Raw genomic sequence first — 23,685 nt, forward strand, 5'->3', positions numbered from 1 at the left:
AGTTCTTACTGCCCACAGTGACTTCTTTTCCAAGCTCTGGAACCCTGGGCTGGGGATCTGGTGTGGGGGTGGGAACTCTCGCTCCTCTGGGTGGCCTCTGCAGAGGCAATCTCTCTCCCAATTAAAAAAGTGACACATCTGGGTGCTGGACCAGCCTGTTCTGAGCCTCTGCACCTCCTACCAGTCTCAGTGTGCTTTCTTCTTTACTTCTCTAGTTGCAGAAATTCCACTCAGCCAGATTTCCAGTGGTTTTGGAAGATAGTTGTTCTGTATTTTAGTTGTAATTTTGATGTGGTTGTGGGAGGCAGCAAGTACAGGCATTTACCTATGCCACCACCTTGGTTTTCCTGAATAATTTTTTAATTTATTTTTTTTTTTTTACTTATTGAGACAAAAGAAAGAAAGAGTGAGAGACAAGTAGAAAGACAGAAAGAGAGTCAGAGAGGGAAACATCAATTTGTTGTTTCACTTATTTATGCATTCGTTGGTTGCTTCTTGTATGTGTCCTGATGAGAGACTGAACCTACAAACTTGGGACAATGCTCTAACCAACTGAGCTACCAGGACAGGGCCTTTTTTTGTTTGCATTTTCAAGAAATATTTTTTTCCATTTATTTACTTTCAGTATGTGTGTATCTTTTGTTGAGGTGGGTCTTTTGTAGGCAGCACATGTAGGGATCTTATTTCCCTATCCATCCATGTACTCGCTGTCTTCTGATTAAAGCATTTAATCCATACACAATTTAAGAGATTATTGATAGTACTCATATATTGCCATTTTATTCTTCATAATTATTGCTACCCATAATAATTATGTCCCTGCTTTTTTCTTTATATAGAAGTCCCTTTAATATTTCCTCTAATACTGTCTTTCTTTTTAGATGAACTCCTTTAAGTTATGTGGAAAGCTCTTTATCTCTTCTTCAATTTTACATGATAGCTTTGCTGGGTAGAATAGTTTTGGTTGTAGGTCCTTCTTTTTCATCACTTTGAATATTTTGTACCAGTCCCTACCAGCTTGAAATGTTTCTGTTTGAAAGCATCTGATAGACTTCTGGGTCCTCTCTTGTAGGTAGATATCTCTTTTTCTCTTTTAGCTTTTAAGATCCTCTCTTTGTCTTTAGCCTTTGCCATTTTAATTATGCAGTGTCTTGCTTTGGGCCTCTTATATGGTACTCTGTGTCCTGTACTTGTGTCTCCTTTTTCTTTACCCAGTCAGGGAAGTTTTCAGTCATTATTTCTTCATATCGGTTCTCAAGTTTTTGCTCTCTCTCTCTCTACCCTTTCTGGTACCCCTATAGTGTGGATGTTGCTATGCTTTGTGTTGTTCCAGAAGTCCCTTGAACTAGCCTTATTAAAAAAAAATTGTTTCTGCTCTAATTGGGTGTTTCCTGCTACCTTGTCTACTAAATCAAAGATTCTATTCTCACCCAGCTGGCATAGCTCAGTGGCTGAGTGTTGACCTATAAACCAGAGGTCATGCTTTGATTCCATGTCAGGACATATGCTCAGGTTGTGGGCTTGATCCCCAGTGTGGGGCATGCAGGAGACAACTGATCAATGATTCTTTCTCATGAAAGATGTTTTTATCTCTCTTTCTCCCTATACCTACCTCTCTGAAATCAATAAAATTTATTTTTCTAAAAAAGATTCTATTCTCTGCTTCATCTAATCTGCCATTGATTCCTTTTCATGTACTTTTCATTTCAGATATTGTATTCTTTATTTCTGAGTGGTTATCTCACATGGTTTCTTTGTCATTTTTTACACTTACTATCTCTTTGTTGAAGTCCTCACTATGTTCCTTGAGCATCTTTGTAACCATAATCTTAAACTCTGTATCTTGCCTTTATTTCATTTAGTTTTTTGTTTTTGTGTGTGTGTGTGTGTGTTTTTCTGGAGATTTCTCCCATTCTTTCATTTGGGGCATGTTTATCTCTCCATTTTGGCTGCAACGTGGTATTTGTTTTTGTGTATTGGATAGATCTGCTTTGCCTTCCAGTCTTGGTATAATGTGCCTTATGTATTAGGTGTCTAGTGAGGCACATTGGTACAATCTTTCTGATCACCTGACCTACGTGCTTCAGGAATGTCACTTGTGTGTGTTATTGTGTTATGTGAACCCTCCTTTGGTAGAGTTTTCATTGTTCTTGGCCTGTGCATGGATGGGGTTGATCCTCATGCTGGCTGACTATACAAGCTGCAATTCAAAGATTGACCCCATGTCAAGTATTTCATGCCAGCTCGTTGTGGTGCCTGCCCAGATTTCTGTTTGGGTGTTCTGCTTGTAGAGCTAATTGGGTCATGCTCTGAAGCCCCACACTGGGTGTGTTGGTTCTGAAGCCTCTTGGGAGGGATTCTGTTGCAATTAATGTCAGTCTCTGCCTGTGATTTCCCCTGGGCTACCTGTGTGGAGCAACAAAGCGATCCAGTTTGTGACTGCCTCTGCTGGGCCTCTGTGCGCCTGGGAGGGGCCAAGCTGCACAGCAATGCCTCCTTCCACCAGCACCAAGCCCATGGGGCAGCGGAGCAAAAAGCCCATGTCACTCTGAGATCCACCTCCACCTACCAGCTTTCTGTTGGGGTCAGTCACTGAAAGAGCTCCTGTTGGTATGTTAGTTGCATGAGGTAAGTGAGTCATCAGGTAGGTGTGAGTCATGTTTACCAGATTGATACAGATTTAAACTGAGCTTTATTTCTGGGTGTGAGGCCCCTGAGCACAAGTCCCAGGGTATACAAATGCCAGTTATAACCCACTAGAGACATGTGGACCTTTGTGGTTGGGTGGGGCCTCAGGGAGTCATTAGGGTAAGGCCAGCAAAATTCATCAGGCCCCAAGTATCAAGATTTGGCTCTGTGAAGAGAGGGCTTGGCACTGGAATGGTGGCTTCAGTTAGACCAGCAAGGGAATAAAAGCCACCAACCCAAAGTCACACAACTCAGTTTCTGACACCCCCTGAGTCCATCCCGACCTCCTTAAGAGATCTCCATGAAAGTGTACACCCTGGGCGCAGGCAGCTGGCCCCTTTCCCGTGTGTAGCTCCACAGGGTCGGGGACAAGGATTCAGAATGATGGGCTAGTACATTCTCCAGGCTGATGCCATAAGGAAGGGAGGACTTGACCCAGGGGTGGTGGCATCTGTGGGCATTGTGGGAGAAGGACTCAGCACAGGGAGGGCACCTTCCCCTCAGCTCTCTCCCAGATCCACACAAAGCAGTCTCCTCACATCACTCCCAGGCCACTCTGAGCCACCCTTTCTTCATAGGCTCAGGGTGAGTGGTGGGAATGATACTCATGTGTTGGCCCTTTAAGAGGACTCCTGGGTTTCTAGCAGACTCTCACCTCTTCCTGAAGGACAGCCAGATGTCATGTAGGCTCCTCCTCCCAGCTCTGGTTCTCAGGGCTGGGAGCCCAGCATGGGGTTGAGACAACATGCTCCATAGGGGGACCATTGCACTGAGACATGCCTCTGCATTCTCAACCACCACAAGTGAATGTCCGGGGGGTGGGAGGTGGTGGCAGCCTTTGGAATCTCTGTCCTTCCTGCCAGTGTAGCTGAGGCTTCTTCTGTAGATCCTTGGTTATAAGACTAATGTTCAGCGACTGTTCAGGTTGGTAGTTATATAATTTAGTTGTCATTCCAATTTGGCCCAGTGAAGAGGTGACTTAACTTTCACCTCTTCTGCCTCCACCTTAAAGCACCCTTAAAAATTTCTGAAATACACTGCAAGAGCTCAATATTTAAGATATGGTGACGTGAAATATTTTAAGTGAGGAAGGAAGTTTTGTAATGTTAAAACTCAGCTAGTAGTTTATTTTTGATAGATTTAACATTTGATGAATTAATACCAACAGCATCAAAATTTGGTTCATATTTTTCTTTTTTTTTAGGCCAAGGCAAGTTATTTTTTTACTTCTTAGTTTCAATCCTGTGATTTAGGAGTAGCTAATCATAGATTAACAATCCTAACAGTTAAATTTTAACTATATTCTAATTGTTCTTTGTTCACACTTGATTACTTAAGGATAAAGTTATTTCAAAAACATGTATCCTGACAGCAAAGACATCTGAAAATCAAAGCAAACAAATTCATCTTACACCTTCGCATCTAGAAAAAATGTCTCAAGAATCACAAATAAATAGCGCATGTGACAAAGAGGATACATCTGCATATTCAGGACACCCTTCTGTGCAAAAGGATGAGGAAATGTGCATCAAACTAGGCACATTAGAGCAGAGGAATAACTTACTACTTTCCAAAGATGAGTCAAAGCAGAAGTCACATGAATTTTCTGTAAAATTAAAAATGCCCGAGTGTCCTGAGGAAGAGCCACCAAGTGGTAACTCTAAAGGAGGAGCAAGCTTAAGACAAATGCCTTCTAATTTGACAAGTAAAATGCTTGATTGTGAGGGGAAAGATGCATTTGGAATGTCTGTCTCTGCAGCATTACTAACATTTCCTGAAAGAGAAGAACCCACTCTCAAAATTGTTCCTCCATCTCATGCAGACCCTGGGTCCCCAGAAGACTCTCTCTCATCATCTTCTTCTGAGCTTTGCTTAAGAGAAAAGGAATTACACTCTGAAAATGATCACAAACCAGATGCTGAACATGTTTTAAACAAAAATGAGGAGAGTTTTTATAATGATACAGAAAATAAAAAAGTAAGACACCCAATAGTTACATCTGAAGTGAGAGAAGACCACAAGTTTGCTATGCAGATGACAAAAAATATGAATCCAAATACCACAAATTGGAAATTAGGCATCAGACCTACACTTCAGTCTAGTGATCCGAAAAGCCATTTTGATTTGTGGCTTGTCCGCCGCAATGAAACAAAACCCATGATTGAATTAAAAAGCCACAATATGCCTGCTGTTACAAATACTTATACAGAAATAAAGCCAAATCAAGACTTGTTCCAGAAGCCATTATGTGCAGATCATTGCAGTGCTAATTATTGTAAAAGCATGGACTCTAACTTAAAAGATGAGCATTCCTCTGCACAGCACAGTGACAAAACCCCTGGAGTATATGTAAATGAAGAAGATGTACAAAGGCGTAAGAATGACTTAGACATAGTAAAAGTAGAGCACCTGGCTTGGAAAAGAAAGAAAATTCCACTTCAAAAAGAGGTAGAACTTCATTTGCTGCTACTCTTATTTTTTCTCTTTATCAATTCTCTTATCCATTCTGAAAAAAAGTTTGTGTGTAAAATTAGGTTGTCTAAATATATAATTATAAACATAAATAGATTCAGTCAACTAAGTAATAGGATTTTAAGAAAACATTCTCAGGTTTGTTCTTAAGTCTTTCTGTCAGTCTTCCCTATGATTGGGAAACTAATTTAGCTATGTACCATGTCATCTTCTGAACCAGTTGAAGTATAAAGGAAAGTGTTTAAAAACTGTAATAAGCACTAGGATTGTTTTATTTCTTAAGTTAATTGGCTTAAATATAATTTACATCCCATAGCCTGGCCACTGTAGCTCAGTGGTTGAGCATTGATCCATGAACCAAGAGGTTCCTGATTGAATTCAGGGTCAAGGCACATGCCTGGGTTGTGGCTGGATCTGTAGTAGAAAGAGTGCAGGAGACAGCTGAACGGTTGTTCTCTGTCATTGATGTTTCTCTCTATCTCTCTCCCTCTCTCTCTGAAATCAATTTTAAAAATACCCATAAATAGCATCCCAGAAACAATAAAATTGCAGGAAGCTATGACTGAGAGAAGGGATATAAAAAATATCCTAACTAAACTCATCTATTTTTATGCTATTGTGTAAATCTTCTGTGGTTTACTGAAAACCTTGGAACTTAGAATTCCAATATGATCACATTAAGATATTTTTATTTTATTTTACTTTTTAGTTACAGTTTATATTCAATATTATTTTCTATTAGTTTCACATGTATAACATGGTGGTTAGATAATATACTTTACAACCTAGTCGCCCCAATATTTCAAGTGCCCACCTGTATTGTACATCATCACTGGAATATTATTTAGATATTTTAATAACAAACATATGTACTTTCATATATATTTTTATCATCACTCTCAGATGTGTTTGTTGAGTTGAACCTTTACATTATATTGTTTAATAAAGTATGATGATGCCATAAAAAAACCGAAACCTTACCATATGTGACAGCATGGATGAGCCTAGAGGGAATTATGCTAAGTGAAATAAGTCAGAGAAAGATAAGTCCCATCTGATTGCACTTATATGTGGAATGTAAAGAGCAAAATAAATGAACTAAGAAATTTAAAAGATATTCATACATAACAGAGAGATTGACTGATGGATGCCAGAGGGAAGGGGGTCAGTAGAGTGGTCAAAAGTAAAGGGGTCAACAAGTACAAATTGGTAGTTACAGAATAGTCACAGGGATGTCAAATACAGCATAGAAAATATAGTCAACCATCTATATATATATAAAGGCTAAGTGACTGACCATACATCCGTCCAACCATCCGACGAACCGACCTGCTGGTACATATGACGCGCACTGGCAATTTAAAAATAAACATTGATTCTTGCATGCGTGATACATATAAAGCTCTTGCTGGCGCCAATGAAACTTCAATTTCTAGATTCGATATAAAAAGTGAAGTTGCTAAAACCATTAAAAAGGCCCAACTTCTCATTATTGATGAGTGCACCATGGCATCCAGTCATGCTATAAACGCCATAGATAGATTACTAAGAGAAATTATGAATTTGAATGTTGCATTTGGTGAAAAAGTTCTCCTTGGAGGGGATTTTCGACAATGTCTCAGTGTTGTGCCACATGCTATGCCATCAGCCATAGTACAAACGAGTTTAAAGTACTGTATTGTTTGGGGATGTTTCAGACAGTTGTCGCTTAAAACAAATATGAGATCATAGGATTCTGCTTATAGCGAATGGTTAGTAAAACTTGGAGATGGCAAACTTGATAGCAGTTTTTATTTAGGAATGGATATTATTGAAATCCCCTGTGTAATGATTTTTAACGGATCTATTATTGAAGCTACCTTTGGAAATAGTATATCTATAGATAATATTAAAAATATATATAAGTGTGCAATTCTTTGTCCTAAAAATGAGCACGTTCATAAATTAAATGAAGAAATTTTGGATATACTTGATGGAGATTTTCACACTTATTTGAGGGATGATTCCATTGATTCAATGGATGATCCCAGAAAAGAAAATTTTCCCATTGAATTTCCTAATAGTATTACTCCTTTGGTAATGCCATGTCATAAATTAAAATTGAAAGTTGGTGCAATCATCATGCTACTGAGAAATCTTAATAGTAAATGGGGTCTTTGTAATGGTACTAGATTTATTATCACAAGATTGCGACCTAACATAATCGAAGCTGAAATATTAACAGGTTCTGTGAAAGGAGAGGTTGTTCTGATTCTAAGAATTGATTGTCCCTGTCTGACACTGGCCTCCCATTTAAATTAATTTGAAGAGAGTTCCCCGTGATGCTGGCGTTTGTGATGACTATTAATAAACCACAAGGACAAACTCTAGACAGAGTAATAATATTCTTACCTGAACCTACTTTCGGACATGATCAGTTATATGTATATTGCTTTCTCTCGAGGTAGAAGAGCGTGTGACGTTAAAGTTGTAAATACTTCATCACAAGGGAAATTAGTCAAGCACTCTGAAAGTGCTTTTACTTTTAATGTGATATACAGGGAGCTATTAGAATAAGTTTGATCAATTTATCAGTCATTGCTTTTATCAATGTTTTTTTATAGCATGTTTTTGTTTTTATATCATGTTTTTGTTGTTTTTATATCATATCTTTGTTGTTGTTATATCATGTTGTTATTGTATATTTGTTAATCAATTTACATATTATTTTCATATACATCTTACTAATTTTCTTTAATTTCTGACACTTCTATTATAGAGAAAGGGCGAATAGCAATATTAAAATATTTCTTTTAATTAATTTCCTTTCCATGTGCACAATTCCATGCATCAGGCCACTAGTATTGTAATAAGTATGAATGGTATCAGATGGGTATTGAAATATCAGGGGGATCACTTTGTAAAGTATCTGATTGTCTAACCACTATGCGACACACCTGAAACTAATACAAATAATGTTGAATGTGAATTGTAATGAAACTATTAAAAAATATAAAAAGAGATAGAACACCTTCCAAAAATAAAAGCATGGCAATTATCATTTTGACATGTATGTATCATATAGGTCACATAAATTATTTGCAATAAAATCAGTATTTTTCTTTATAGGAGAATATTGAGTTTTGAGGTTCATTGATTTTTAAGATGGAAAAAACTTGAGATATTATGATCCTTTATAAGAAGACAAGAGGCATGGTACACAAAATTCGTGCAAGGGCGGGGATGGGGGAGGGTTCTCTCAGCACAGCCTCCACCCTCTCAAATTCCTGGACCGTTGGCTCCTAAAAATTGCTCACCTGCCTGCCTGCCTGGTCACCCCTACCTGCCTCTGCTTGCAGGCCTGATCGCCGCTTACTGTTTCCTATCAGCCCCCCCCACCGGCCTGGTTACCCCTTACTGCCCCCCCCCGCCAGCCTAGTCACCCCCAAATGCCCCCCCTGTCAGCCTGGTTGCTCCCAACTGCCCCCCTCTGCCAGCCTGGTTGCTCCTAACTGATCCCCCACTGCTGGCCTGGTCGCCCCCAATTGACCCCCCCAGCCAGCCTGGTTGCCCCTTATGGTCCCCCCACTGGCCTGGTTGCCCCACACAACCTGCTGTTCAGTCATTTGGTAGTCCCTCACTAACCCACTTGCTGGCCTGGTTGCCCCATGCAGCCTGCTTGTTCAGTCATTTGGTTGTTCCTCACTAACCCCCCTGCTGGCCTAGTTGTAGGCAGCCATCTTGTGAGGGCGTGAGGGTTAGTTTGCTTATTATCACTTTATTATATAGGATGTGGATAAGCCCTCTCATTACACTAAGGCATTAAATTACTTTTCAAAAGTCATACTTAAATTACCTGATTAATTTGATGAATTTTTCTGTTTACTTATCTGATTGAGCATTATAGAATTATATCCTTTCTTTTGTTGCCATAAAATGGTAGAAATTGCATCCTTACCAAGTTTGGACAGGTCATTTAACCTTGGTTTTATTTCCATTATTAGTAACTATGGGGATAAAGTGAGTAGATAATTACTTGTATATCCCCTAGCTATAAGATTTTATAGTGATTGTATTACTCATTTTCCAGAGTTATACATTAACCAACAATTCATTGGTTTCATTCTGCTCCAGTGTTGTGGTAAACTGTGGTTCATATATTTTATGAATGCCGCCACTTTTTTGATACCCTCAAAGATCTTAAAGAAAAAAGCATTGTAAAAGGCAAGGGGGGAAGGAATAGCTTCGTGCAGAAAGAGGAAAGCTTCCTATTTGTTACTGACGCACAACTTCACATCCTCTAAATCTAGTGGGTAATGCAAGACCCAGGAGGGAAAGACAGAAGAGGACACATTTTTCATCTTCGTCCTTTTATTTCTCTGTCTCTGCTAGATAAATGGGCTGGGGGTGGGTAAAGGGAATGTTAGGTAGCAAAGTGGGTGTGATTTGAATAGGAGCACAAAATTAAGACAGCCCTATTAGAAATCTTAGAAAAGTTGCCTTCTTTACTGAAACAGAAATGAAGTAGAATTGATAATTTCAATGACCTTTATTGATAAACTTCAACACACAAAATATTTTTATTGGTTCAAGTCATAGCAATTTCATAAAATTAATGAAAATACAGCCTTTTTAATGAATAACATAATCACAATATCCCTAATATCAAACTTTCATCAAAGGTTGAGGAAAAAAAGGAGCAGAAAAGCAGTAAAAGGGAAGCATCAGGAACCATGTGTGAGGGTGCTGATGACAGTGACAGCATTGGACTGAGTCAGCAGAGCAACAGTGAACACACTGATAACCAGCAGCCAAGTGATGAAATTAATGAAAACACCGTCATTTTTGTGAATAAGGTAATAAAAAGCCAAATGATAGAATGAATGAAAACACAGTTTTTTTAATGAGTGAGATAACAACAATATCCCTAATATCGATCTGTCATCAAAGGTTGAAGAAAAAAAGGAGCAGAAAACCAGTAAAAGGGAAGCATCAGGAACCATGTGTGAGGGTGCTGATGACAGTGACAGCATTGGACTGAGTCAGCAAAGCAACAGTGAACACACTGATAACCAGCAGTCAAGTGATGAAATTAGTGAAAACACTGTCATTTTCGTGAATAAGGTAATAACAAAGCCAAATGATAGAATGAGTGAAAACACAGTCTTTTTAATGAGTGAGATAACAATATCCCTAATATCGATCTCTCATCAAAGGTTGAAGAAAAAAAGGAGCAGAAAACCAGTAAAAGGGAAGCATCAGGAACCATGTGTGATGGGGCTGATGATAACAGTGACAGCATTGGACTGAGTCAGCAGAGCAACAGTGAACACACTGATAACCAGAAGCCAAGTGATGAAATTAATGAAAACACCGTCATTTTTGTGAATAAGGTAATAAAAAGCCAAATGATAGAATGAATGAAAACACAGTCTTTTTAATGAGTGAGATAACAATATCCTAATATCGATCTGTCATCAAAGGTTGAAGAAAAAAAGGAGCAGAAAACCAGTAAAAGGGAAGCATCAGGAAACATGTATGAGGGTGCTGATGATGACAGTGACAGCATTGGACTGAGTCAGCAAAGCAACAGTGAACACACTGATAACCAGCAGTCAAGTGATGAAATTAATGAAAACACCGTCATTTTCGTGAATAAGGTAATAACAAAGCCAAATGATAGAATGAATGAAAACACAGTCTTTTTAATGAGTGAGATAACAATATCCTAATATCGATCTGTCATCAAAGGTTGAAGAAAAAAAGGAGCAGAAAACCAGTAAAAGGGAAGTGTCAGGAAACATGGATGATGGTGATGACTGTGACAGTGGTGGATGGAGTCAGCAGAGCAACAGTGAACAAACCGATAAGCAGCAGGATTCTATTATGGAGGATGAAGATTCTGACAGGTAAGCCTGTCAGTACTTAACAGTAGGTGATTATTCTTTTCCTATAAAACAAATTCCAATTTGAGCTAACATTCCTGATGAACTAATTTTATATTTTTACTAGAGAGAGTGAACCTTGCTTGGTAATCAGAAAAATGCAAATCAACAAACAATGAGATACCATTTTTGGAACTAATGATGATAATTATTTTATTTTAAAAAATAACAACCAGAATTGGCACATGGGAGGAAAAGGCATTCTTGTGCACTATTGGGAGATGAACTTGGCACATCTTTTTTAGAAGGGTAATTGAGTTTGTTTCAAAATTTCAAGTATGTCATTCTTTTATCCCAATAGCTTCACTTCCAGAACTAGATCCTACAGGAAAACATGACTTGTATAAACTCACATGTACACATTCTAAGGACATTAATTATATATTATGTATATAAAACATGCACTAGGGCATTATATGTATTATCTATATATACAAAAGCCTAAGCGAACGAACGACTGAATGGCCAAATGACTGGTCGACAGGAGCGGTCCCCGGTGGTCAGTGTGCTCCCACAGTGGGAGCGCTGCTCAGCTGACCATCCTATCCAGGCAACCCACCAGCCTGGCGGCAGCCACTCACTTCCTCAGTAGTCCTGCAGGCCCAGTCTCTGGAGAATGGGCCAGGCACCAATGGACCTGCAGGACCAGCACAATCCTGACAGCGCTGCCGGCCTCCTGGAAGTTGGCCTCAGGCACTGCAGCCGCTTCCCCTCCCTAGATGCTTGGCAAGGAAAAAAGATATACTAGTAAAAGTGCCGTCAGATGGCTCTCACCAACCAGTACGAACGTCAGCCAGCGGGACGGATCCGGATCTCGTGCTGGCAAGGGCGTCCCACTACCCACCAAGAGGGCTGACCGCATCACAGGCATCCCCCTGCCCCAATCCAATCTCCCCAGTCGGGAGCCAGATGCAGGGCTCATGGCTGGGGAGCACCTCTGCAGTGGTGCAAGCCTCTGCCGGACGTGAGCCCTCAGCAGGTGCAGTGGGGCCGGAATGAGCAGGGGCAGCAGGCAGGAGGGCAGGCAGCATTGGACTGCTGGTTTCAGCCCTTTCCCCACAGGCCATGCCAAGGGGCCCCACTGGTGCACAGTTCTGTGCACTGGGCCTCTAGTATATATATATATATATAATAAATGTGTGTATGTGTGTATATATATATATGTATACACACACACACACACACACACACACACACACACACACATATATATATATATATATATATATAATATGACATAGATGGTAAAGACATATAATATACATATATGCATTAAGGATAGTTATATAAATGTTACAAATATAAATATGTATGTTAAGGATATTTATTACAACACTAGAGGCCTGGTGCATCAAAATTCGTGCACTCGGTCGGGGGGGTTCCTCAGCCCAGCCTGCACCCTCTCACAATCCAGGATCCCTCAGGTAGGGTCCCTAGGCCTGGCCTGAGATCAGGGCCTATCAGGGCTTTCTTTCCCCGGGCTGCAGGCAGGTGGCCCCACCCCTGCTGCTGCCACTGTTTGCCATCAGTGCAGCACTGCCCCCCCTCCCCTGGCACCAGTGGCCTCCCTCTGCAGGTGATAGGCTGGGGTGCAATGGCTTGGCTGGCCTGGGCCTCCCTCTTTCTTTGCTGGGGGGCGGGGCCAGGCCTGCTAAGGGCTGTCTGCCTACCTGATCCCCCTTAACTGCTCGCCTACCTACCTGATCTCCCCTAACCACTTGTCTGCCTACCTGATCACCCCTAACCACTCTGCCTGCCTGCTTGCCTGATTGCCCCTAACTGCTTGCTTGGGGGCAGGGTCAGCTGGTGAGGGGCCATCTGCCCACCTGATCTCCCCTAACTGCTTGTCTGCCTACTTGATCACCCCTAACCGCTGGCCTGCCTACCTAATAACCCCTAACCGCTGGTCTGCCTACCTGATCATCCCTAACTCCTCTGCCTGCCTGCCTGATAGCCCCTTACTGCTTGCTTGGGGGCAGTGCCAGCAATGACTTCTGGTTGGTCACCCTCCAGTCATTACTGGTTGTTATGACCCAGGGTTTTTATATATTAGGATTGCATACCAAAAAGTTGGAGATAGTGTAAATACCTATCTCTAAGGAAATACTTTATTATACCCATAAAATAATGTAGTATGCAGCCACCTGAAAAAATGAGGGTAGTTCTGGTCTACAATATATTGATTGTTAGACAATTGACATGTAGTTAAATCATTGGGTTTAATGTCATATCTTAAGCAAATTTTGTGAGGATACTTTTAATAACTGCTCAGTTATATGCTACATTGTCACTCTACTTTGTTTCCATCTAAATTACTAGCTACTAGCTTTCTGTGCTTGTTCCTAATTCCTGAGTGTTCAAATATTGGACCCTCAAATTAATCTGAAAGCCCAGGGATTTCACAAGGCAATTTGTTTCATATCTTATCTACATATTTCAGAATACTGAGTAAAACCTATTAAAGCACTCCAGGGATTAATCTGCTAGATGAGGGGTTGACAAACCTTTTCTGTAAATGGCCAGACACTCAGTATTGTGGGCTTCCTGAACCATTGGGTCTCTGAAATCTGTCATAGACACTAGATAAACCAAGGTGCTCCTAATGTAGTGAATCTTCTTTTTGAAAGGTACCATGAGTGCATGCCTTTATCCTTCTTTTTTTAAAGAGAATACATTTCAGTATGCACCTCACCTAATTTTTCAACAGGGACTTCATATTACAAAATTTACAAAAATTCAGTTTATAAAGTAAGGATATTCCCTGCATGTTTCCCCCTTTTTTTCTGTTACACGATTTTAATATGACTAATTACAGTGTACTTTGTACATTTGAGTAGTATATTCTAGAGTTGGATGAGTTTTATCTAGAAAATCACCTGGTTTCCTCCTTGCCTTTCCTAGTCTGTCCTTGGTCTGTTTGGCTTCTCCTCATCTCCCTCCTTTTACACATTCAAGCATCCCAGGATTCAGCTCTTGATCGTTTTTCTCATGACTTTTATTACCTTGTATATATTAATGATCTTCAAATTTATATCTCCAGACCAGATCTCTCTCCTTAATGCCAGACCTATATATCAAATTGCCTACTTGCTGTCCTTTTAAAAAAAATAGCTATTGGGTGTTCCAGACCTAAGGTCTCCAAAATTGAACTATTGATAGTCTTTCTCACACCTGCCCTTCATGTGGTCTTTCTTGTTTGAGTTAATGACAGCTCTTCCAATTGCTCAGTTGAAAACTTGGTGCCATCCTTAGCTCCTGTCTTTCTCTTTGTCTTAAACCTCACATCTAATCTGTCAGCAAATCTTGTCAGGTTATCTTCAAAATAAAATGAAACCTCAATGCAAGGGACGAATTCAGGCAAGGAGGTGTCCCTTAGAGCGAAAAGTCTCTTAGCCTATCTAATAAAAGAGTAATATGCAAATTGACAGTCACTCCAACACACAAGATGGCCACTCCCATGTGAACACAAGATGGCTGCCACAAGATGGCCGGCAGGGAAGGGCAGTTGTGGGTGATCTGGCCAGCAGGGGAGGGCAGTTGGGAGGGACCAGGCCTGCAAGAGAGGGCAGTTGGGGGGGACCAGGCCTGTAGGGGAGGACAGCTGGGGGGGACCCAGGCATGTAGGGGAGGGCAGTTGGGGGCAACCAGGCCTGCAGGGGAGGGAAGTTAGAGGTGACCAGGCCTGCGGGGGAGGGCAGTTAGGGGCAAACAGGCTGGCAGGGGAGCAGTTAGGCATTGATCAGGCTGGCAGGGGAGTGGTTAGGGGGTTATCAGTCTGGCAGGCAGAAGGGGTTAGGGGCAATCAGACAGGCAGGCAGGTGAGCGTGTGGGAGCCAGCAGTCCTGGATTGTGAGAGGGCAGTCGGACATCCCTCGAGGGGTCCCAGATTGGAGAGGGTGCAGGCTGGGCTGAGGAACACACCCTGCCCCATGCACCAATTTCGTGCACCGGGCCTCAAGTATAAAATAAAGTAGGTTTTCCGAATGTGTACATGAAAAACTGACAAATTAGTTTACCTGCTTTTACTTATGTAGACATGTTTGTGTATTTAAAATTAAGTGTGTATGAAAAATTTAATTTCACAGAAAATTTTTCTATAGATATTATTGCTTATGTATTACCATAGTTTTGAGACTGTAATAAGTATGCAATCCAAATTGAAATAAACATTTTTCCAAAAATACACTTTAATTATATTTAACTAAAAAATAAACAATATTCTTAAAAACAAAACAAAATTTAAAATTTAGAAGAACAGAAAAACGTTTTCCTATTTAATTATCTTTTGATGATGATATATCCAGACACTGTAGTTGTAGTTGTGCTGTGACATTAATCTTCCATGCTGAGGTGCTTCCTTTAGGTAATCCTGCCTTGAAAACCCTGTCAAGTTTAGTTTGAACTTTTGAAGTCTGCTGTTTTTTATAATTGACTCCCTAATATTTTGAAAATGGGTTAATGAAGCTGAATTTCATTATCTGATGAATTGTCAATAGATGTTATTAGATCGTGGAGATGGGATCCAAGCACTGATAACTTTGTGTTTGGGGTGTGTTGTTTCTTCTTCCTCCTTATCTTCACTCCCATCCTCATCTTCCCAGGTCACCACCTCATCTGCTATTTCACTTTCACTCATAGTGTGGTACCCAGGGCCACATTATATACATATATATATATATATATATATATATATATATATATATATATACATATATATATATATATATACATTCACATACATAATACACATGTACATACAAACATATATACATAATATCATACTCTCTTTATTTGTTTATCTATTAGTGAGCACTTAGTTTATATATGTTGCTATTGTGAATAAGGTTGCAATGAACATGGGAGTGCAGCTATCTCTTTCAGGTGGTGATAAAAATTATGATTATTCTATAAATGTTTGTTATGTCCATTTGATCTAATGTTTGGTTCAAGTTTAACATTTCCTTATTGATTTTGTGTCTAGATGATCTATTCATTGCTGAAAGTGGAGTATTGATGGCCCCTGCTATTATTGTATTGTTGTCTATTTTACCTTTAGTTCTGTTAGTATTTGTTTAATATTTTTAGGGAAACCAATGTTGGGTGCATACATATTTACAATTATTATATCTTCTTTATGAAGTGATCCCCTTATAAAGACCTTCCTTGTCTCTTGTTACAGTTTTTGGCTTAAATTCTGTTTTGTCGGATATAGTATAGTTATAGCTGTTCTCTTTTGGATTCCACTTGTAAGGAATCCCTTTTCCATCTCTTCACATTGTGCCTTTAAGTGTCTTTAAGAATGAATTGTGCCCTGGCCTGTATGGCTCAGTTTGTTAGAGTACATCAAACAGACCTTCAAACCTCAGAAGGAAGAAGGGGGATGAGTAAGTAAGAGATCAACCAAAGGACTTGTATCCATGCATATGAGCATGACCAATGGACACAGACAATAGGGGGTGGGAGCATGTGCTGGGCGGCGGAGCAGCTGGGTGGGCAGAGGTCAATGGAGAAAAAGGAGACATAAATAATCTTTCAACAGTAAAGAATTAAAAAAAGAGAGAAAGAATTGAGTCCTGGCCTGTGTGGCTCAGTTGGTTGGAGCACCATCCCTTATACCAGAAGTTTATAGGTTTGATTCCCAGTCAAGGCATATACCTAGGTTGTGGGTTTGATCTATTGTCAGGGTATGTATGGGTGGCAACCAATCACTGTTCTCTCTCACATTGATGTTTCTCTGTCTCTCTGTCTGTCTTTTTCTCTTTCTATTCCCCTCTTTCTAAAACCAGTGAGCATATGCTCAGGGAAGCATTAAAATTTTTTAAGAAAATGAATTAATTGAGTCTCTTGTTGGCAGCATATAGTTGATTCTTATATAATCCACAAAGACATTCTATGCCTTTTTTATTTTTTATTGGATTTATTGAGGTGACTCTGGTTAACAAAATTATACCGGTTTCAGGTGCACAATTTTACAACACAGCCTCTGTACACTGCATTGTGTATTCACTACTCCAAGTCATTCTATGCCTTTTGACTGGAGAATTCAATCCATTTATGAAGTAACTAGAGGCCCGGTGCATGAAATTTGTGCACGGCAGTGTGGTCCCTCAGGCCAGCCTGCAACCTCTCCAATCTGGGACCCCTTGGAGGATGTTTGACTGTCGGTTTAGACCCGATACCACAGGGATTGAGTCTAAACCGGCAGTCAGACATCCCTCTCACAATCTGGAACCACTGGCTCCTAACCGCTCACCTACCTGCCTGCCTGATTGCCCCTAACCACTCTGCCTGCCTGCCTGAGAGCCCCTAACTGCTCCCCTGCTGGCCAGATCTCTCCTAACTGCTCCCCTGCCAGCCTGGTCGCCCCTAACTGCCATTTCCTGCAGGCCTGGTTGCCCTGACTGCCCTCCCCTGCCAGCATGATCACCCCTAACTGCTCTCCCTGCCAGCCTGGTCACCCCTAACTGCCCTCCCCTCCAGCCTGGTCATCCCTAACTGCCATTTCCTGCAGGCCTGGTCGCCCTGATTGCCCTCCCCACTGGCCTGGTCATCCCTAACTGCCATCCCTTGCCCACCTGATTGGCCCTAATTGTCCACCTCTGCCAGCCTGGTTGCCCCTAACTGCCTCTGCCTCGGCCCCTGCCACTGTGGCTTTGTCTGGAAGGACATCCAGAAGGATGTTTGGAAGATGTGTGGTCTAATTAGCATATTACCCTTTTATTAGTACAGATTATTGACAGGTAACAACTCACTAATGCCATCTTGTTTTTTGGCTGTTTTGTAGTTCCATTATTCCATTCTTCCTCTCTTGCTGCCTTCCTTTACGAATTGAAGATTTTCCGTAGTGTGCTTTGATTCCTGCTCTTTATCTTTTGTGAATCTGCTGGAGGTTTGTCTTTGTGGTTACCATAAGGTTTACATAAGACATCATATAAATATAACAGACTATTTTATGTCCATCACAGCTTTGGTTATATTTAATTGCAGATTTACCTTAGAAGAAGAAAAAGAAAAGAGACAAAAAGTTGATCTGTTATGTGAAAAAAATAGGGTGCAGTTAAGAAAAAAAGAAGAGCACTCTATTAAAGAAGTTCAAATGAAACCATATCTTGAAACCACCATTAGAACACTAGACGTTGTATCAGAGACTGTAAGAGAGAACAAGGTAAATTTATCTTTGGTAAAAATTTCTTATTTCTTACATTATTTTATCAATATTTATATCCCTTTGATTTTAATGTACATTATTATGTTTAAAACAAATAAAATGTTATCTCATTCAAAATGTGAATTATGAAATTTATGACTAAAATTATTAATTTATAACTATCCTTGGCATCTAACAGATACTCTGTGTATATTTTCTAAATGAAGAAATGGAAAGTAAAGTGAGCTTAATCATTTACATAAATGTTAATTTTGGCTTTTAAAAATGTTAACATACAAGTTAAATTGCCTTGAGACTGTGATGGAACTACTCAAATGTTCATAAAGAAATTTTATTTCAGAATACTGTATTTTTGCTATATGGCAAAAATACTTAAAATTTGACTTTTTCATGGAGAGGAAAGATCCTTGTGCTCAAACAGGCTACTTCCTTTTCACAGTTTTTTAAGGTACTGCTCTTAAGCTTTGGACTTTTCTTTAATGGTATGAGACCAAAATCTAAATGAAATGTGTCCCTAGGTTGTAGAAGAGCAAAATTACACTCAGAGCCAACTTTCTCAAGAACAGAAAGCCAGAATATTACAAGATGGAATTCTGACCAAACACCTTTGCAAACCAAAAGAGATAGAAATAACTCATGAGAAAATGAATTATAAGGTAGTTTATTTAGACATTTTCAAGTGTGTGTGAGTATGTGTGGGTGTGTACATATTTAAGAAACCAATACTGTACATATGGAAACTATAGAGAATTTATTTTTATTTATTTATTTTTTAAATATATTTTATTGATTTTTTGCAGAGAGGAAGGGAGAGGGATAGAGTTAGAAACATCGATGAGAGAGAAACATTGATCAGCTGCCTCCTGCACACCCCCTACTGGGGATGTGCCCGCAACCAAGGTACATGCCCTTGACCAGAATCGAACCTGGAACCCTTGAGTCCGCAGGCCGATGCTCTATCCACTGAGCCAAACTGGTTAGGGCGGAAACTATAGAGAATTTAAAAAGCGTGTGTGTGTGTGTGTGTGTGTGTGTGTGTGTGTGTGTGTGTATGTATGTGATAGGGGTGACATTTGGGGTCCATTGGGTAAAACTAGTGGCTCAGTGCATGAAATTCATACACATTAAAAGGGAATTAGAGGAAATATTTTAATATTGCTATTTGCACTTTATAATAGAAGTATCTGACCGGCCCCACCCCCATTGGGATACACCAAGACCAGGCCGTTCCCACCCCCATCAAGCCCCGCCAGGTGGGGGACGCAGCCTCACATCCCAGCACCAGGGCAGGGGGCACAGCCTCAGGTCCCCCAGCTCTGGTGCCAGGGTGCAGGGTTCAGCCTCAGGTCCCCAGGCCCTGCCTGCGCCACGCAGCTTCACCCAGACCCACCATGCCACCAGACCCCAGACCCGCCACACCACCCGACCTGTCAATGCACCTTCATAATGATCATTTGGTCATTATGGATGAAAATAAAGTCATACCTTTAAGCATGCACATTCATTTTCAATGCCTGATTTGTCTATGTTCACTAAATTGCAAAATAAATAAGATCTTCAGCCAGATAGCATCATAATGCCAAGTTCTTTATATAATGACACATACCATTCTCTCCACTCAGTATGCTCCATTTGAACTGATTAAATGTTTGTGACTCATATGAAAGACACTGCTGCTTGCTCTTAATAGAGGAAGCATTAGCTCATTACCTAATGCCATAAAGTGGTTTAAATGGCATATACTGACTTGAAGAACTGAAGGAAAAATAACAAAAAAACAAACAAACAAAAAACAAAGTTCAGGGCTGTGGATGGCAGAATCCTCCCCCTTTCCCTTTGTGATTTTCTGCTTTTCCCATGAATTTATTTGAGTTCTGTCTCAAAATCAACACAGAAAAGAAAATCAGATGCTGTAATTGTGCATTTTATAGTGCCATTTGAGTACAAAGAGGTGTTTTTCAATCTTTACTTTTTTTTTTTTAATCAATGCAGCTCAAACTTGCTCCCAATGTTCCAGGAGCCAGGCCAACATGGCTGTGTGGACACACCTTTGCTAGGTGCTGTCAGGCTTCAGGGCTGGGGCAGGGAACATGCCAGGTGTTGTTGGAAACAAATCTACTCTCCTCTCTACATAGCAAAAGACTTTTCATTATAAAATGCAAAGCAGCAACCATTTTCCATTACCCCCATCCCCAGCCCTCCTTGCCCAGGGGCTTAGGAAGGGGCTGGGAGGATATTTACTCTCGGCTCTTTGATTTCTCTTATTTAACTGAGCCCAGTGACAGCTGCTTCTCTGAGCACAACGCCAGCCCCTGAGGGCTAGCCGCACCTGGAAGGCAAGCAGCAGAGCTGACCAGGGGCTTTGACCAAGCCTGAGTGCACAGGTCACAGCAACCTGGGCAGGTGGGCTGCTCCCAAAGACTCTAGGCCCCTCCCAACTCTGCACCCCAGCTCCCTGCTCTCCCCCTTTCACCCACAGGCACCACCAGCTTGGTGTGCCCCAAGGCTTGGTGTGCAGATGCCAGGGTTGCAGGTTCAAGATGCTCTGCCTCCTCCTGGCACTTTGAGCCATAAGCGCCGGCAGGGACCTTTCCACTCGGTCTTGGTCTTTGGTCACTGCTGACGTTTTCTGGACTCTCTTGGCCAGGGACAGCCAGGACCTTTGCCTCTGACCAATGCCCTGCCTACAGCCTGCCTGTGGTACCCCCAGCTCCGGGAATGTGTGGGGGCGTGGCCAGCCTGGGTGAGGGGCCGTGGGGAGGTGTGAGGGGTTGGCTAGCCACCCCACACTGATCAGGAGTAGGGCTGGGGGAGGGACTGGGCAGGGCAGCCATCTTGTAACGGCATTACGACATGAGGATCAATTTGCATATTACCTCTTTATTATATAGGATGATATTGTTAATTCAAATCCATTTGTCTCTCACAGCCAAGTAGTGACATTCACAATGGCCTCATTCAAAGGGGAGGCTTTTAATATTTTCCGTTGTCCATGATCTCAAAGGTATTGTTACTAACAACAGATGTTCCAAATTTGGGCAGTGATTTTATTTCCTTGATATATCATTAGAGAGGTTAGTTTTCACTTCCATTGATGGAATGGAGGAGGGTATAACCAGTTCAAAGATGATATTTTAGATGTCATTCTTCTACTTTTGAGAAAAGTAACAATTTGTTCCTAGTAGTATCCCATTTTAATACAAGGGGCTTCTGAAGAGAATGACAGTCCATAATATATACTTAGTGATAATTTATCAGTAGGTATTTTATTCCTAGTAAAGTAGTTCAGTGATCCCCCCCCACCATTTCACATTTATTACTACTTTAAACATCATGAACAAGAAATAAAAGTTATTGCGTTACTAGAACAACAAAAAATATCTCATGATTTTCTAAGAAGAGCTCTGTAAATTTTATCTTATTCACCATTAATTTTTTGAAATATAGGCTTCTTTTGTGTTTCTATATCCACACTGGAGAAGAATTATGGGTTGGTGCAAGAGCATGAATTGTGGAGTCTGAAAACCTAGAAAAAATCCTGAACTTGCTTATCTTTTTACCCCCTCCATTCTAGATTGTGATAACTGAATGAGTTCATTGATGGATGTAGACGTGCTTAGAAAAATGCTTGGTTATCAGTTATTAGCAGAGGTAGTTATTATGACTAACTATGAAAGTATTAGAAAATTGGAATATCTATGGATTAATATTGGGGGGAATATAATTTTAGGAAATTTAGTTTATCCTAATATAAGCATGGTTAATACTCTTACTGTGTGGTAGCTATATGTTCAGACTGTAATCTCAGTTTGTAAGTGTAGTTAGAGTTAATCTTCTACTTAAATGCATTCTGGGCTTGTGATAATTTAGAAAAAGTCTTTCTAATTCTGAGACTCTTAAAATTCTCTTGTGATTTTTTTCACTTAAAAATTCCTCATGTTATATTACATTTTTGAACTTTGGAGAATTTATGCTTGTATAAATTTAGAGGTTTGGATCCAACTGTATTTTTTCCAGTGGGATATCCACTATTGCAACTTTTTATTATAAACATAGGTTATTCTTTAGTTTCAGAGACAATCATGACATGTCATTTCAATGTTTTAGCTAAAAGTCTCCTTTGTGTTACTTAGGTTTCTGGGAGTTCTGACAAAGAAAAAAGTCTATTGCATGAAAATCGTATGTTGTGGGATGAAATTGCGAAGCTAAGACTGGAAATACACACAGTAAAAAGTCAGACCCAGGAAATGGGAAAAAAATATTTTGAGGACATTGCAATTGTCAAAGAAAAGAATGACTGTCTTCAAAAGACAATAAGAGCAACAGTATTTCGACACAATGCAGAGCTTGACGTTCTGAGAGCTGAGCTTATAATGCTAAACTCTAAACTGGAGAATGAACAACAAAACAGAGGAAGACTGGAAGCAGAAGTTGAATCATACCGGTCTAGACTGGCTACCGCTGTACAGGATCATGAGCATTGTCAGACATCAAAAAGAGACCTACAACTTGCTTTCCAGAGAGCAAGAGATGAATGGTTTTGTTTATGGGACAAAATGAATTTTGATATGTCTAACCTAAAACATAACAATGAGATTCTTTCTCAACAACTTTCTAAAATGGAAAGTAAAAGCAATAACTTAGAAATCGAGCTTCATCACACAAGAGATGCTCTCAAAGAAAGGATACTGGTTTTAGAAAGAGACCTCAGTCAAAAACAGTGTCAACAGGAGGAAACTGAACACGTGTATCAAGAGGAACAAGGTAAAGTGGATCAAGACATTGGAAAGCAGGAGTCCTTACAGGAGAAGCTATCTCACCTACAGAGTGAAAATAAATTGCTTCGACAGAAACTGCATCAGGCTCACAACAAAGCCGACGGGGAAGAAAAGATAGTAATTAACATCCAACATCAGATTCAGGATAAAATAAGCATATTTAATGCTGAAAGTGTAAAGCAAATTATTATGCTGAATGAAAGAATTAATGAGTTAATCAATGAATGGCGTCATTTTAAAGGAAGAATACATCAGTATGAAAATGATAATGTAGAAAGAGATGTAAGTATCCAGACATAAGTATTTTTCAAATTTCCTAAGAGAAAATTCCAAGTAACATTTGATGATGGCTAAATGTTGAATCTAGTTGAATATTAAAAATGTATAGATTATAAATGTATTTGCTCTATCAGCTTAAAAGCAGACATTGTATCCAGCAAATGAACATTGGACCTAAGAGGTGTTTTTTTCCCTGAGTATTTATTACCCTTATTTTTAATATAATTTATTTAATTATAAGTTTATAGGATTCATTTTTAATAATGGCTGCAAAATTCCTGAAAATGTAACCACAAGGTCTGAGCAGGCTCTGGCCCTCATGGTTCACGGCTACCATATTCCCAGTATTTACTACTCAAAAGGTGCTCAATGCATA

The 23,685-nt window shown here is 40.1% G+C and overlaps 1 protein-coding gene and 1 pseudogene across 2 annotated transcripts in view; one reads left to right on the forward strand and one right to left on the reverse strand.

Annotated features, from left to right (window-relative positions):
* Positions 1 to 23,685, reverse strand: part of LOC308241432 (5-azacytidine-induced protein 2-like) — a 188,295-nt pseudogene that overhangs the window by 126,354 nt on the left and 38,256 nt on the right. The window lies entirely within an intron of this gene.
* On the forward strand, positions 4,926 to 23,330 carry LOC308255574 (ankyrin repeat domain-containing protein 26-like; the record flags this gene model as incomplete). Its single annotated transcript, XM_080683202.1, has 8 exons — positions 4,926 to 5,136; positions 9,822 to 9,995; positions 10,090 to 10,263; positions 10,356 to 10,532; positions 10,623 to 10,799; positions 10,891 to 11,048; positions 18,072 to 18,249; positions 22,386 to 23,330. The coding sequence occupies exons 1-8, from the start codon at positions 4,972 to 4,974 to the stop codon at positions 23,328 to 23,330; spliced, it is 2,148 nt and encodes a 715-aa protein (XP_080539328.1). The 5' UTR covers positions 4,926 to 4,971.

Source organism: Plecotus auritus, assembly GCF_963455305.1.
Source record: "Plecotus auritus genome assembly, chromosome: 1".
In the NCBI taxonomy this organism is placed as follows: domain Eukaryota; kingdom Metazoa; phylum Chordata; class Mammalia; order Chiroptera; family Vespertilionidae; genus Plecotus; species Plecotus auritus.